The following is a 16,508-nucleotide window of genomic DNA, read 5'->3' as shown; positions in this document are numbered from 1 at the left end:
CTTTGGGGTATTTCTCTGAGGCAAGGTAGGCTTATTTTCTATCTTCAGGCTAGCTAGTTTCTCAGGCTATGCCGAGTTGCATAGGGAGCGTTAGGCGCAATCCACGGCTGCCTCTAGTGTAGTTGGAGAGGATTAGGGATTGCGGTCAGCAGAGTTCCCACGTCTCAGAGCTCGTCCTATGTTTTTGGGTTTTGTCAGGTCACTGTATGTGCTCTGACTTCTATGTCCATTGTGGTACTGAATTACCTATTCATCACAGGATTGGGGAAGGGACGGGAGAGAGGATTGGGGAAGGGACGGGAGAGGGGATTGGGGAAGGGACGGGAGAGGGGATTGGGGAGGGGAAGGGACGAGAGAGGGATAGGGGAGGGGAAGAGACGGGATAGGGGAGGGGAAGGGACGGGAGAGGGGATAGGGGAGGGGAAGGGACGGGAGAGGGGATTGGGGAGGGGAAGGGACGGGAGAGGGGATTGGGGAGGGGAAGGGACGGGAGAGGGGATTGGGGAGGGGAAGGGACGGGAGAGGGGATTGGGGAGGGGAAGGGACGGGAGAGGGGATTGGGAAGGAACGGGGAGGGGAAGGGACGGGAGAGGGGATTGGGAAGGGACGGGAGAGGGGATTGGGAAGGGACGGGGAAGGGATGGGAGAGGGGATAAGGGATGGGATTGGGGAAGGAAAGGGATGGGAGAGGGGATAAAGGAAGGGACGGGAGAGGGGATAAGGGATGGGATTGGGGAAGGGAAGGGATGGGAGAGGGGATTGGGGAAGGGACGGGAGAGGGGATTGGTGAGGGGAAGGGACGGGAGAGGGATAGGGGAAGGGACGGGAGAGGGATAGGGGAGGGGAAGAGACGGGAGAGGGATAGGGAAGGGAGAGGGATAGGGGAAGGGACGGGAGAGGGGATTGGGGAGGGGAAGGGACGGGAGAGGGGATTGGGGAGGGGAAGGGACGGGAGAGGGGATTGGGGAGGGGAAGGGACGGGAGAGGGGATTGGGAAGGGACGGGAGAGGGGATTGGGAAGGGACGGGGAAGGGATGGGAGAGGGGATAAGGGATGGGATTGGGGAAGGAAAGGGATGGGAGAGGGGATAAAGGAAGGGACGGGAGAGGGGATAAGGGATGGGATTGGGGAAGGGAAGGGATGGGAAAGGGGATTGGGGAAGGGACGGGAGAGGGGATTGGTGAGGGGAAGGGACGGGAGAGGGATAGGGGAGGGGAAGGGACGGGAGAGGGGATTGGGGAGGGGAAGGGACGGGAGAGGGATAGGGGAGGGGAAGGGACGGGATAGGGAAGGGGACGGGAGAGGGATAGGAGAGGGGAAGGGACAGGAGAGGGGATTGGGGAGGGGAAGTGACGGGAGAGGGGATTGGGGAGGGTAAGGGACGGGAGAGGGGATTGGGAAGGGACGGGGAAGGGACGGGAGTGGGGATTGGGAAGGGACGGGGAAAGGGATAGGAGAGGGGATAAGGGATGGGATTGGGGAAGGAAAGGGATGGGAGAGGGGATAAAGGAAGGGACGGGAGAGGGGATTGGGAAGGGACGGGAGAGGGGATTGGGAAGGGACGGGGAAGGGATGGGAGAGGGGATAAGGGATGGGATTGGGGAAGGAAAGGGATGGGAGAGGGGATAAAGGAAGGGACGGGAGAGGGGATAAGGGATGGGATTGGGGAAGGGAAGGGATGGGAAAGGGGATTGGGGAAGGGACGGGAGAGGGGATTGGTGAGGGGAAGGGACGGGAGAGGGATAGGGGAGGGGAAGGGACGGGAGAGGGGATTGGTGAGGGGAAGGGACGGGAGAGGGATAGGGGAGGGGAAGGGACGGGATAGGGAAGGGGACGGGAGAGGGATAGGAGAGGGGAAGGGACAGGAGAGGGGATTGGGGAGGGGAAGGGACAGGAGAGGGGATTGGGGAGGGGAAGGGACGGGAGAGGGGATTGGGAAGGGACGGGGAAGGGACGGGAGTGGGGATTGGGAAGGGACGGGGAAAGGGATAGGAGAGGGGATAAGGGATGGGATTGGGGAAGGAAAGGGATGGGAGAGGGGATAAAGGAAGGGACGGGAGAGGGGATAAGGGATGGGATTGGGGAAGGGAAGGGATGGGATTGGGGAAGGGAAGGGATGTGAGAGGGGATTGGGGAAGGGACGGGAGAGGGGATTGGTGAGGGGAAGGGACGGGAGAGGGATAGGGGAAGGGACGGGAGAGGGATAGGGGAGGGGAAGAGACGGGAGAGGGATAGGGAAGGGGACGGGAGAGGGATAGGGGAAGGGACGGGAGAGGGGATTGGGGAGGGGAAGGGACGGGAGAGGGGATTGGGGAGGGGAAGGGACGGGAGAGGGGATTGGGAAGGGACGGGAGAGGGGATTGGGAAGGGACGGGGAAGGGATGGGAGAGGGGATAAGGGATGGGATTGGGGAAGGAAAGGGATGGGAGAGGGGATAAAGGAAGGGACGGGAGAGGGGATAAGGGATGGGATTGGGGAAGGGAAGGGATGGGAAAGGGGATTGGGGAAGGGACGGGAGAGGGGATTGGTGAGGGGAAGGGACGGGAGAGGGATAGGGGAGGGGAAGGGACGGGATAGGGAAGGGGACGGGAGAGGGATAGGGGAAGGGACGGGAGAGGGATAGGAGAGGGGAAGGGACGGGAGAGGGGATTGGGGAGGGGAAGGGACGGGAGAGGGGATTGGGGAGGGGAAGGGACGGGAGAGGGGATTGGGAAGGGACGGGGAAGGGACGGGAGTGGGGATTGGGAAGGGACGGGGAAAGGGATAGGAGAGGGGATAAGGGATGGGATTGGGGAAGGAAAGGGATGGGAGAGGGGATAAAGGAAGGGACGGGAGAGGGGATAAGGGATGGGATTGGGGAAGGGAAGGGATGTGAGAGGGGATTGGGGAGGGGAAGGGACGGGAGAGGAGATTGGGGAGAGGGGACTGGGGAAGAGACTTTTGTGCTGCTCACAGAGCATTATCCTAACAGAAGGATTTGTTACAATGTATCTGTAACGAGTGTTTGGTCTTTGAGTTTTCAGCCTCTGGAGGTAAGCAGTAATGTCCCTACACACTGACAGTAAACAGAGATCTTGAAAATGAGTTAAATTGCAAATCTTTCATTTTTAAACAATTACTCTTTATTTACATAAGACTCCATTTTTCGAGGGAAAGTTTGTAATCTGTAGGGTTTTTCCTTAGGACTTGTCCACATGTCCAATAGACTCGAATGCAGAGAGCTGGGTAGGCAAATTTCCTTTCTTGCCGCTATGATGAAAATCCCATGAAGGTTCCATCCTGGGCAACATACAAACAGAACAGGACCTCAGAAGTGGCACAACACTGACCAGCATGGAGCAGACGAGTGGCCGCTGGTCCCCAAGGATGGAGCTGCAGGAACCGTCAGGACGTGACGTGCTGCTGATTACCGCAGAGTCGCCACAGTCGTTAGCCAGACTTTCACCAGGGGATTGGGTTTAATAAGTAGGAAAGAAACCTCTGCCTGCCTTCAGATCTTTCCTCCAGTATTTATTAGATGCCTGCACAACTCCTTGACCCGCGCTCCTTTGAGCCCTAAGAGAAAGGAGGTGAATGATGGCGGGGAACCCTGCGAAAAGAATTAAGAAGGAAAATAGGGCTTAGGTAACAGAAGAAAAGCGTGCACTGCGTCGGTCCTGGGGACCTCGCTCTCCTCTCCGCAGAAGAGTTAATCACAGCCATTGTGGAAAAAAAAAAGTGCAGACGTCATAAATAATCCATGTGAGTTATGGCCGGGTCATATGTAGAACGTCAGCTATGATTTGCCACTGAATATTTAAAGTGTGCAGCCCTTAATTTAAAACCCAAACCTTGTAAGCTTGGAACGGGCAAAATCAAATTAGGAGCTGCCTAACGAGGCAGGTCCTGGGAGTGATGGATGACTGCTGGCCCTGCGCCCGAAACCGCACCACTTTTAAAGGGGTAGAAAGCTGGAAAACTGTTAGTATTATAAAAATGGGCTCGGACAAGTGGCTGCGCTGATAGATGATGGGGCCGGGGCTTTTATACACCGCAAGGTTGTGGGGGTAACTCCCAGGATTTACACATCCGCCGTGTGTGCACTGTTCTGTCTGTCATCATGAGGACATAAAGAGTATAGCGTATACAGCACTATAGATCAAATAGAGCTCTATTAATCCGGCATCTGATAATCCAGAGGGTGGATGGTGACCTGATAGAACCAATAAGGAGATTCCTCCAATTACAGAAATTATCATTCTTTTTCTTCTTACCTGTTGGATTGTGCAGGGTTATCTTAGTGTAATACTAATGCTGCGCTCAATCATGTCTCCTTCCCCTGGTTTTTTTTTTCCGTCTCACAAGCTCAGAGAAATGTAGCTGCATCTCCCTACTCACTCTCTTAATATTTACTGGACAAGCAGGCTTTCCCAAGTGTGATGTCATTGATGTGATCTCATACGTCTCCTCCCCATGGTCTCCTCCCCATGGTCTCCTCCCCATGGTCTCCTCTCCAAGGTCTCCTTCCCATGGTCTCCTCCCCATGGTCTCCTCCCCATGGTCTCCTCTCCAAGGTCTCCTCCCCATGGTCTCCTCCCCATGGTCTCCTCCCCAAGGTCTCCTCCCCAAGGTCTCCTCCCCAAGGTCTCCTCCCCAAGGTCTCCTCCCCATGGTCTCCTCCCCATGGTCTCCTCCCCATGGTCTCCTCCCCAAGGTCTCCTCCCCAAGGTCTCCTCCCCAAGGTCTCCTCCCCATGGTCTCCTCCCCAAGGTCTCCTCCCCAAGGTCTCCTCCCCAAGGTCTCCTCCCCATGGTCTCCTCCCCATGGTCTCCTCCCCAAGGTCTCCTCCCCATGGTCTCCTCGCCTCGGTCTCCTCCCCATGGTCTCCTCCCCAAGGTCTCCTCTCCATGGTCTCCTCCCCATGGTCTCCTCGCCTTGGTCTCCTCCCCATGGTCTCCTCCCCAAGGTCTCCACCCCATGGTTTCCTCCCCATAGTCTCTTCCCCATGGTCTCCTTCCCAAGGTCTCCTCCCCATGGTCTCCTCTCCAAGGTCTCCTCCCCATGGTCTCCTCCCCATGGTCTCCTCCCCATGGTCTCCTCCCCATGGTCTCCTCCCCAAGGTCTCCTCCCCAAGGTCTCCTCCCCATGGTCTCCTCCCCATGGTCTCCTCCCCATGGTCTCCTCCCCATGGTCTCCTCCCCAAGGTCTCCTCCCCATGGTCTCCTCTCCATGGTCTCCTCCCCATGGTCTCCACGCCTTGGTCTCCTCCCTATGGTCTCCTCCCCATGGTCTGTCACCTTACAACCTGGAGTTTCACAATCACAGAGAGGAGCTTCATCTGCACCTCCCTCCTCCCTCTCTTCATATTTACCAGCAGGGGAGGCTTCCCCAAGTGTGATGCCATTGCTATTCTCTCACACGTCTCCTCCCCATGTTCTCCTCCTGCCACCTTACAGTCTCACAAGCGCAAAGGGGAAAAACTGCAGCTGCATCCCCCTCCTCCCTCTCTTAAAATTTACCGGACAGGGCAGGCTTTCCCAAGTGTGATGCCAATACTATGCTTTCTGATGTTCTCCTCCTCCAACCTCACAGCATTGCAGTCTCTCAAGCACAGATAAACTGCAGCTGCATCTCCCTCTTCCTCCCACTTTCTTTACTATATATTGTATTTTTTATTAGGGCTGGATGATTGCTGAAGATATTTCTAAATATTACATATCTTTAGGGAGAGTGGATCTACAGGCTGCTGAAAGCTTCAAAAGATTACAATTTTCCCTAAAAGAAAAAAAAAAGGCTTTCTACTAAAACCAACACTTGCATCCAGTCTGTCTGTTGCAGTACCAAAGTCCACCTTTGAGAAGTGTGGCGCTGTTTCTGGGAAAAAACACTTTTAAGCAGATTCAGACTTTTTTTTTATTGGCTTTTTCTTTGCTGCTCTGCATGTGACGGCCTTTTCCACTAAAGTGCAGGCGGGTGGGTGCACATGGTAAAAGCTGGCCAGCTTGTAGCATCACTTCTTTGATCCCTAGGAATATATGAGGGTATCTATATCCTGCCCAGTGGTACCATATACCCCGCTGACTTGTAAATACCGGCTATTGTAAAACTTGTAAGGCAGGAGTCGGCACCAGCTTGTTGGGAGCGGGAGGGCTGAGCACTGGATGGGCTGTTAATCTTTATGATGTATCCCGGCATGTCTTGTCCTTTCCTGTCTATTTAGGCCGATGTTTCTCTTGGGGGTGAATTATACTGCAACTCAATGTTGGACGGTTTACGAGATTATCCCGTGCTTTACCCAGCGATCCGACCCGATGAGCATGACCGCCTCTTCCTTATTGTATCAGTTTTAGGAAGTTTATAATATTGGGGGCCATTGTGCGGCTGATTTATAACTATTGTGCTTTGTGATTGCTAAGTAGTGGAGACCCCATAAGATCACAGTCCGGCACTGATCATTGGTGAAACTTTCTATATGGCAACCTTTTAATATCAGAAATCAGGGAAAAAAAAGAAAGTTTTATTACTTTTTGACCCTTAAAAAGTGAACTTAAGACTAGGTTCACACTGGGTGTTTTTTTTTTTTTATGCAAATTTTCAGCTGCGTTTTACAGTTCCAGCAAAGCCTATGAGATTTCCGAAGTCTCATGCAGACACCTTGGTCTTTTTTTTTTTTTTGTCATCAGGATTTTGTGCTTTGCATGTTTTTTTTTTTGCACAATGGAACATGTCAATACTGTCGGCGCTTTTTCACTCATTGAAATGAATGGGTGGTGAAAAAAAAAAATGCACCAAAAAACGGTAACAGGTTTTGCTGCGTTTTTTTTTTGTGCCAAAATCTGATTCTATAAGAATTGTTCTTTTCAGCACTAAACTTTATCAGCATATGTCATGCAGTAATGCAGAGTATGTGATAATGAGGCATCGAGCGGCTTCAATTACCCCAGTATTGAACCATCTTACCCTTTTTTTTCTGAAAAACTTTTTATCGCTTTCGTAGCGCTTAGTTTTGCAAGTGAAACCTGGAACCGACCCTCCACCCTCCGACTGTCTCTCCCCTTCACATGCAATTTCCACGGGGCCACTGGTAAACCCTGGAGGCTGTAAATTAAAACCACTTTATTTGATAGTCAGCCCGTCAGGGGCCCCCCTCGCTCCTTGAAACTTTGTAACTCAAGAGGCTTACAGCATGAGGTCAGCATCCCTGAAGGTAGAAAGCTTGGCAAACCGGGATTTCACCGGCGGAATTCTGGGAAAGGACCAAAGATATATTTTTTTTTTTTTTAAGCTTTTGGAACTCTGGTTACAATGTAACGTTCAAACACTCTGATCCTAAAGAAAAACACGATTTGGTTTCTCTTCTGTGGTTGCAGCGGTTAGATAGGAACGACTTCAGCGCATGATGTCATGTACAGTCTCCGAGTGTTGTCAGCCTCCCTGGCCCCGCGACCTCCACTGACACATCCACGACGTGATGATCGCCCGCTGCGCAACCATCTGACCGATAGGAAAATAAACACAGGACGTATTCATTTCATCCCTGCTATAGGACCTCATCATAGTTTAATGTCACTGCCCCAGATTTAAAGTGAAATAACATAGTAACATAGTTAGTAAGGCCGAAAAAAGACATTTGTCCATCCAGTTCAGCCTATATTCCATCATAATAAATCTCTTATAAGAGGTACAAGAATATGCTATAATGCTGCCCCTATGTACAAGCATCTACTAATATAATACTGCCCCTATGTACAAGAATATAACTACTATAATACTGCCCCTATGTACAAGAATATAACTACTATAATACTGCCCCTATGTACAAGAATATAACTACTATAATACTGCTCCTATGTACAGGAATATAACTACTATAATACTGCTCCTATGTACAAGAATATATCCACTATAATACTGCCCCTATGTACAAGAATATAACTACTATAATACTGCCGCCTATGTACAAGAATATAACTACTATAATACTGCTCCTATGTACAAGAATATAACTACTATAATACTGCTCCTATATACAAGAATATAACTACTATTATACTGCCCCTATGTACAAGAATATAACTACTATAATACTGCCGCCTATGTACAAGAATATATCCACTATAGTACTGCCCCTATGTACAAGAATATAACTACTATAATACTGCTCCTATGTACAGGAATATAACTACTATAATACTGCCCCCTACGTACAAGAATATAACTACTATAATACTGCCCCTATATACAAGAATATAACTACTATAATACTGCTCCTATGTACAAGAATATATCCACTATAGTACTGCCCCTATGTACAAGAATATAACTACTATAATACTGCTCCTATGTACAGGAATATAACTACTATAATACTGCCTCCTATGTACAAGAATATAACTACTATAATACTGCCCCTATATACAAGAATATAACTACTATCATACTGCTCCTATGTACAAGAATATAACTACTATAATACTGCCCCTATATACAAGAATATAACTACTATAATACTGCTCCTATGTACAGGAATATAACTACTATAATACTGCTCCTATGTACAAGAATATAACTACTATAATACTGCCCCCTATGTACAAGAATATAACTACTATAATACTGCTCCTATGTACAGGAATATAACTACTATAATACTGCTCCTATGTACAAGAATATAACTACTATAATACTGCTCCTATGTACAGGAATATAACTACTATAATACTGCTCCTATGTACAAGAATATAACTACTATAATACTGCCCCTATATACAAGAATATAACTACTATAATACTGCTCCTATGTACAGGAATATAACTACTATAATACTGCTCCTATGTACAAGAATATAACTACTATAATACTGCCCCCTATGTACAAGAATATAACTACTATAATACTGCTCCTATGTACAAGAATATAACTACTATAATACTGCTCCTATGTACAAGAATATAACTACTATAATACTGCCCCTATGTACAAGAATATAACTACTATAATACTGCCCCTATGTACAAGAATATAACTACTATAATACCGCCCCTATGTACAAGAATATAACTAATATAATACTGCCCCTATGTACAAGAATATAACTACTATAATACTGCTCCTATGTACAAGAATATAACTAATATAATACTGCTCCCTATGTACAAGAATATAACTACTACAACACTGCCTCCTATAAAATGACTTTCTTTTCCTTGTTATTTCCAGGCTCGTTGGTTCTGGGAATCCTATTTTAAATCTATGAAATCTATTGCTTTGACGACGCTACAGATCATCAATGACAGGATCTACCCATACGCAGCGCGGTCTTATGAGGAGTGGAATGATCCTCCATCTGTGGTAGGATTCCTGACTCTGATATTATCCATGTATAGATTTTTTGGTGCATTTTCATTGTTTCAAGTCTCCATCTGTTTTCATTATTAACAATGTGTGAAATAAGCGAATATCACAAAGTGCGATAATTTTGTGTTCTCCATACAATGTTTATACTGTTTTCAGCATTACAGAGGCTGGCCTCTACTTTTCTATGGACAGCCTCTCTTTACAATCGGTTATCAATATCAGATAGATGGGGGTGCGACATCCGGCAGGTGCTGGCGGCAGCCGTCTATTATCATTTGCGGAGGGCTGCAGCGGGTACTGAAGATTTGCCTTTATTCATTCAAATAGTGGCCACTGTCAACATAAAACTAATGGCAACCCCTACAACCCTGAGGGCTAGATATGTCTTTTACACTTTACTTATATTGCAGAAAAATAGCACTATAGTCTTCAATCAGTTGCACAGTCCCTCCTAAAGCCAGCCTAGATAGGTGAATGAAGCTCCACTTTTTTTCCAGTTTACTTGTACATATACAGTGGGGCAAAAAAGTATTTAGTCAGTCAGCAATAGTGCAAGTTCCACCACTTAAAAAGATGAGAGGCGTCTGTAATTTACATCATAGGTAGACCTCAACTATGGGAGACAAACTGAGAAAAAAAAATCCAGAAAATCACAACGTCTGTTTTTTTATCATTTTTTTTGCATATTATGGTGGAAAATAAGTATTTGGTCAGAAACAAACAATCAAGATTTCTGGCTCTCACAGACCTGTAACTTCTTCTTTAAGAGTCTCCTCTTTCCTCCACTCATTACCTGTAGTAATGGCACCTGTTTAAACTTGTTATCAGTATAAAAAGACACCTGTGCACACCCTCAAACAGTCTGACTCCAAACTCCACTATGGTGAAGACCAAAGAGCTGTCAAAGGACTCCAGAAACAAAATTGTAGCCCTGCACCAGGCTGGGAAGACTGAATCTGCAATAGCCAACCAGCTTGGAGTGAAGAAATCAACACTGGGAGCAATAATTAGAAAATGGAAGACATACAAGACCACTGATAATCTCCCTCGATCTGGGGCTCCACGCAAAATCCCACCCCGTGGGGTCAGAATGATCACAAGAACGGTGAGCAAAAATCCCAGAACCACGCAGGGGGACCTAGTGAATGAACTGCAGAGAGCTGGGACCAATGTAACAAGGCCTACCATAAGTAACACACTACGCCACCATGGACTCAGATCCTGCAGTGCCAGACGTGTCCCACTGCTTAAGCCAGTACATGTCCGGGCCCGTCTGAAGTTTGCTAGAGAGCATTTGGATGATCCAGAGGAGTTTTGGGAGAATGTCCTATGGTCTGATGAAACCAAACTGGAACTGTTTGGTAGAAACACAATTTGTCGTGTTTGGAGGAAAAAGAATACTGAGTTGCATCCATCAAACACCATACCTACTGTAAAGCATGGTGGTGGAAACATCATGCTTTCGAGCTGTTTCTCTGCAAAGGGGCCAGGACGACTGATCCGGGTACATGAAAGAATGAATGGGGCCATGTATCATGAGATTTTGAGTGCAAACCTCCTTCCATCAGCAAGGGCATTGAAGATGAAATGTGCCTGGGTCTTTCAACATGACAATGATCCAAAGCACACCGCCAGGGCAATGAAGGAGTGGCTTCGTAAGAAGCTTTTCAAGGTCCTGGAGTGGCCTAGCCAGTCTCCAGATCTCAACCCTATAGAAAACCTTTGGAGGGAGTTGAAAGTCCGTGTTGCCAAGCGAAAAGCCAAAAACATCACTGCTCTAGAGGAGATCTGCATGGAGGAATGGGCCAACATACCAACAACAGTGTGTGGCAACCTTGTGAAGACTTACAGAAAACGTTTGACCTCTGTCATTGCCAACAAAGGATATATTACAAATTATTGAGATTAAATTTTGTTTCTGACCAAATACTTATTTTCCACCATAATATGCAAATAAAATGTTAAAAAAAACAGACAATGTGATTTTCTGGATTTTTTTTCTCAGTTTGTCTCCCATAGTTGAGGTCTACCTATGATGTAAATTACAGACGCCTCTCATCTTTTTAAGTGGTGGAACTTGCACTATTGCTGACTGACTAAATACTTTTTTGCCCCACTGTATATAAATACGTTACATTACTGATCCTGAGTTACATCCTGTATTATACCCCATAGCTGCACTCACTATTCTGCTGGTACAGTCACAGTGTACATACATTACATTACTGATCCTGAGTTACATCCTGTATTATACTCCAGAGCTGCACTCACTATTCTGCTGGTGCAGTCACTGTGTACATACATTACATTACTGATCCTGAGTTACATCCTGTATTATACTCCAGAGCTGCACTCACTATTCTGCTGGTGCAGTCACTGTGTACATACATTACATTACTGATCCTGAGTTACATCCTGTATTATACTCCAGAGCTGCACTCACTATTCTGATAGTGCAGTCACTGTGTACATACATTACATTACTGATCCTGAGTTACATCCTGTATTATACTCCAGAGCTGCACTCACTATTCTGCTGGTGCAGTCACTGTGTACATACATTACATTACTGATCCTGAGATACATCCTGTATTATACTCCAGAGCTGCACTCACTATTCTGCTGGTGCAGTCACTGTGTACATACATTGCATTACTGATCCTGAGTTACATCCTGTATTATACCCCAGAGCTGCACTCACTATTCTGCTGGTGCAGTCACTGTGTACATACATTACATTACTGATCCTGAGTTACATCCTGTATTATACTCCAGAGCTGCACTCACTATTCTGCTGGTGCAGTCACTGTGTACATACATTACATTACTGATCCTGAGTTACATCCTGTATTATACCCCAGAGCTGCACTCACTATTCTGCTGGTGCAGTCACTGTGTACATACATTACATTACTGATCCTGAATTACATCCTGTATTATACCCCAGAGCTGCACTCACTATTCTGCTGGTACAGTCACTGTGTACATACATTACATTACTGATCCTGAGTTACATCCTGTATTATACTCCAGAGCTGCACTCACTATTCTGCTGGTACAGTTACTGTGTACATACATTACATTACTGATCCTGAGTTACATCCTGTATTATACTCCAGAGCTGCACTCACTATTCTGCTGGTGCAGTCACTGTGTACATATATTACATTACTGATCCTGAGTTACATCCTGTATTATACTCCAGAGCTGCACTCACTATTCTGCTGGTGCAGTCACTGTGTACATACATTACATTACTGATCCTGAGTTACATCCTGTATTATACTCCAGAGCTGCACTCACTATTCTGCTGGTGCAGTCACTGTGTACATACATTACATTACTGATCCTAAGTTACATCCTGTATTATACCCCAGAGCTGCACTCACTATTCTGCTGGTACAGTTACTGTGTACATACATTACATTACTGATCCTGAGTTACATCCTGTATTATACTCCAGAGCTGCACTCACTATTCTGCTGGTGCAGTCACTGTGTACATATATTACATTACTGATCCTGAGTTACATCCTGTATTATACCCCAGAGCTGCAGTCACTATTCTGCTGGTGCAGTCACTGTGTACATACATTACATTACTGATCCTGAGTTACATCCTGTATTATACTCCAGAGCTGCACTCACTATTCTGCTGGTTCAGTCACTGTGTACATACATTACTGATCCTGAGTTACATCCTGTATTATACCCCAGAGCTGCACTCACTATTCTGCTGGTGCAGTCACTGTGTACATACATTACTGATCCTGAGTTACATCCTGTATTATACCCCAGAGCTGCACTCACTATTCTGCTGGTACAGTCACTGTGTACATACATTACATTACTGATCCTGAGTTACATCCTGTATTATACTCCAGAGCTGCACTCACTATTCTGCTGGTGCAGTCACTGTGTACATATATTACATTACTGATCCTGAGTTACATCCTGTATTATACCCCAGAGCTGCAGTCACTATTCTGCTTGTGCAGTCACTGTGTACATACATTACATTACTGATCCTGAGTTAACTCCTGTATTATACCCCAGAGGTGCACTCACTATTCTGCTGGTGCAGTCACTGTGTACATACATTACATTTCTGATCCTGAGTTACCTCCTGTATTATACTCCAGAGCTGCACTCACTATTCTGCTGGTGCAGTCACTGTGTACATACATTACTGATCCTGAGTTACATCCTGTATTATACTCCAGAGCTGCACTCACTATTCTGCTGGTGCAGTCACTGTGTACAGTACATACATTACATTACTGATCCTGAGTTACATCCTGTATTATACCCCAGAGCTGCACTCACTATTCTGCTGGTGCAGTCACTGTGTACAGTACATACATTACATTACTGATCCTGAGTTACATCCTGTATTATACCCCAGAGCTGCACTCACTATTCTGCTTGTGCAGTCACTGTGTACATACATTACATTACTGATCCTGAGATACATCCTGTATTATACTCCAGAGCTGCACTCACTATTCTGCTGGTGCAGTCACTGTGTACATACATTGCATTAGTGATCCTGAGTTACATGCTGTATTATACCCCAGAGCTGCACTCACTATTCTGCTGGTGCAGTCACTGTGTACATACATTACATTACTGATCCTGAGTTACATCCTGTATTATACTCCAGAGCTGCACTCACTAATCTGCTGGTGCAGTCACTGTGTACATTACATTACATTACTGATCCTGAGATACATCCTGTATTATACCCCAGAGCTGCACTCACTATTCTGCTGGTGCAGTCACTGTGTACATACATTACATTACTGATCCTGAGTTACATCCTGTATTATACCCCAGAGCTGCACTCACTATTCTGCTGGTGCAGTCACTGTGTACATACATTACATTACTGATCCTGAGATACCTCCTGTATTATACTCCAGAGCTGCACTCACTATTCTGCTGGTGCAGTCACTGTGTACATACATTACATTACTGATCCTGAGTTACATCCTGTATTATACTCCAGAGCTGCACTCACTATTCTGCTGGTGCAGTCACTGTGTACATACATTACTGATCCTGAGTTACATCCTGTATTATACTCCAGAGCTGCACTCACTATTGAGTAGAACTTGGGACAGCTAGTAGTATTATGAGTTCAGCTCTGGAGTATAATACAGACAGTAATTTTAGAGTAATATTACCTGTAGAGTGGTGTTTTGGGTAGATGGATGTAAAAATGATTTCCCATTTTGTTGGTAGCATTTGGGTGAACTGTAGAGGAGATCAATTTACTTTCCCCTTATGACGCCAATTAATGGAGCCCGGCTCCTGAGATGTGCGCTGTGCTGCTTTGTGCAGTGGTTTCTTTCTCGTGCTTTTCCTGCCTCTGCTCCTCGTCCTGTAGAGCATTGAGCGCCGCTCTTTCTCCACCTCCTCAGGATTTTCCAGGTAATCTTATGCTCCGATGTGAAGGATCCGTCTGATAAGTTTCCCCTATGAATATACAGCCTTTCCTGGGAGACGGCGTCGGTGGGATCCTCCGGAGAAGGTCGCTCAGGTTCTGACTCACATTTGGCAGAGGAATTATTCTGGCTCCGATCCGCACAGAGGAGCGCAGCTAAAGTTCCTGCTTATAATTTGCTACCTAAGGAAAGGTTCATTACTTAATGGTGACCAGTGGCCTCCTGCGTCTCCCAGTAGCCATGTCCAGCCTTAGGCAGCGTTCACACCTTACAGGAAAGTCTGTGTGATTGGTCACAAATCCACAGGCAGAATCTGTATGTGTTACTTATAGATTTCACACCTCTGCCAGCGTTTCATCATCTGTGAGAATAAAGTATCGGTCATGTTGGAATCCAGCATGTGCCATCTTTCCGTCTGTGCCTTCTGCAGTCCCACACATGAGATATTGATCGGTTCCTCCTAAATCATCAGATTAGTCCAATGTATATGGCCGCCATTAGATCGGATTCAGACGGGCATACTTCATGGTCTGTACACAGACTACATTGCCGGGACTGACCCCACGTCTGCCGGGACTGACCCCACGTCTGCCGGGACCGACCCCACGTCTGCCGGGACCGACCCCCAGGTCCGCCGGGACCGACCCCCAGGTCCGCCGGGACCGACCGCCGGGACCGACCCCCAGGTCCGCCGGGACCGACCCCCAGGTCCGCCGGGACCGACCCCCAGGTCTGCCGGCGCCGGGACTGACCCCAGCAGATGTGCATCTCACCACCAACTAAATGCTGCAGCCTATCACAAAATTGGGCAGTCGAGTGATTAAAACATGAGACATCAGTGAGTGTACCCTCAAGCCAGCCCCCTTAGACATAGGTTTCCCTTTTGGCCGCCTGAAATGTCTGTAGGCCGGTGTAACCATGGATTGTCCGAATGTAAGGCCGCGCGATGACACAACCTATAATGACCTTTTCTGATCCCATTATGTGGCTTCATGTTCCCGCTCGTTCTGCCACGGCCTCCATAAGCCGGCTCCCTCCACACCAGGAATGGGCGGCTGCACTAATCATCTGATTCCTATTATCAGACATAAAGGAACTTCTCTCCGCGCTGCTGTGTCAGAGGCGTCTGTTCTGCCGGTCACATTGGTGGGAAGCCGCCCTGCGCTGTTACTGTACCGGCCATGTGATGGATGCGTTACGTCACGTGATGATAACCTACAGATGTCCGCCGTCTTTACTGTAAAATGGCAGCACCGGCACAGCTTACATTGTATATTTACATGTCGTGTAACATGTGTGTTCACACTGTATGGATTCTCCATAGACAAATCCATTGTCAATATGATAATGTACAGCAAAAATGCTTCTAAACTCTGCAACATGTCCATTGTCCTGCATAGACTTATATCCACAGTAATATAGAACAAGGTCAATATATGCCAGAATATAACTACTATAATACTGCCCCCTATGTACAAGAATATAACTACTATAATACTGCTCCTATGTAGAATATAACTACTATAATACTACTCCTATGTACAAGAATATAACTACTATAATACTGCTCCTATGTAGAATATAACTACTATAATACTGCTCCTATGTACAAGAATATAACTACTATAATACTGCTCCTATGTAGAATATAACTTCTATAATACTACTCCTATGTACAAGAATATAACTACTATAATACTGCTCCTATGTACAAGAATATTACTA

The 16,508-nt window shown here is 46.7% G+C and overlaps 1 protein-coding gene across 4 annotated transcripts in view; it reads left to right on the top strand.

Moving 5' to 3' along the window:
• The window catches only part of EXT2 (exostosin glycosyltransferase 2), a 62,969-nt gene that overhangs the window by 18,371 nt on the left and 28,090 nt on the right, over positions 1 to 16,508 (top strand). For all 4 annotated transcript variants that reach the window (XM_069740010.1, XM_069740011.1, XM_069740012.1 and 1 more), the window contains exon 8: positions 9,200 to 9,331. In XM_069740010.1, coding sequence (XP_069596111.1) covers positions 9,200 to 9,331 — 132 coding nt within the window. The remainder of the gene's footprint in view (positions 1 to 9,199; positions 9,332 to 16,508) is intronic.

The sequence above is a fragment of the Ranitomeya imitator genome, chromosome 9 (assembly GCF_032444005.1).
Source record: "Ranitomeya imitator isolate aRanImi1 chromosome 9, aRanImi1.pri, whole genome shotgun sequence".
Classification (NCBI taxonomy): Eukaryota; Metazoa; Chordata; class Amphibia; order Anura; family Dendrobatidae; genus Ranitomeya; species Ranitomeya imitator.
This window is presented reverse-complemented; position numbering and strand designations above follow the sequence as displayed.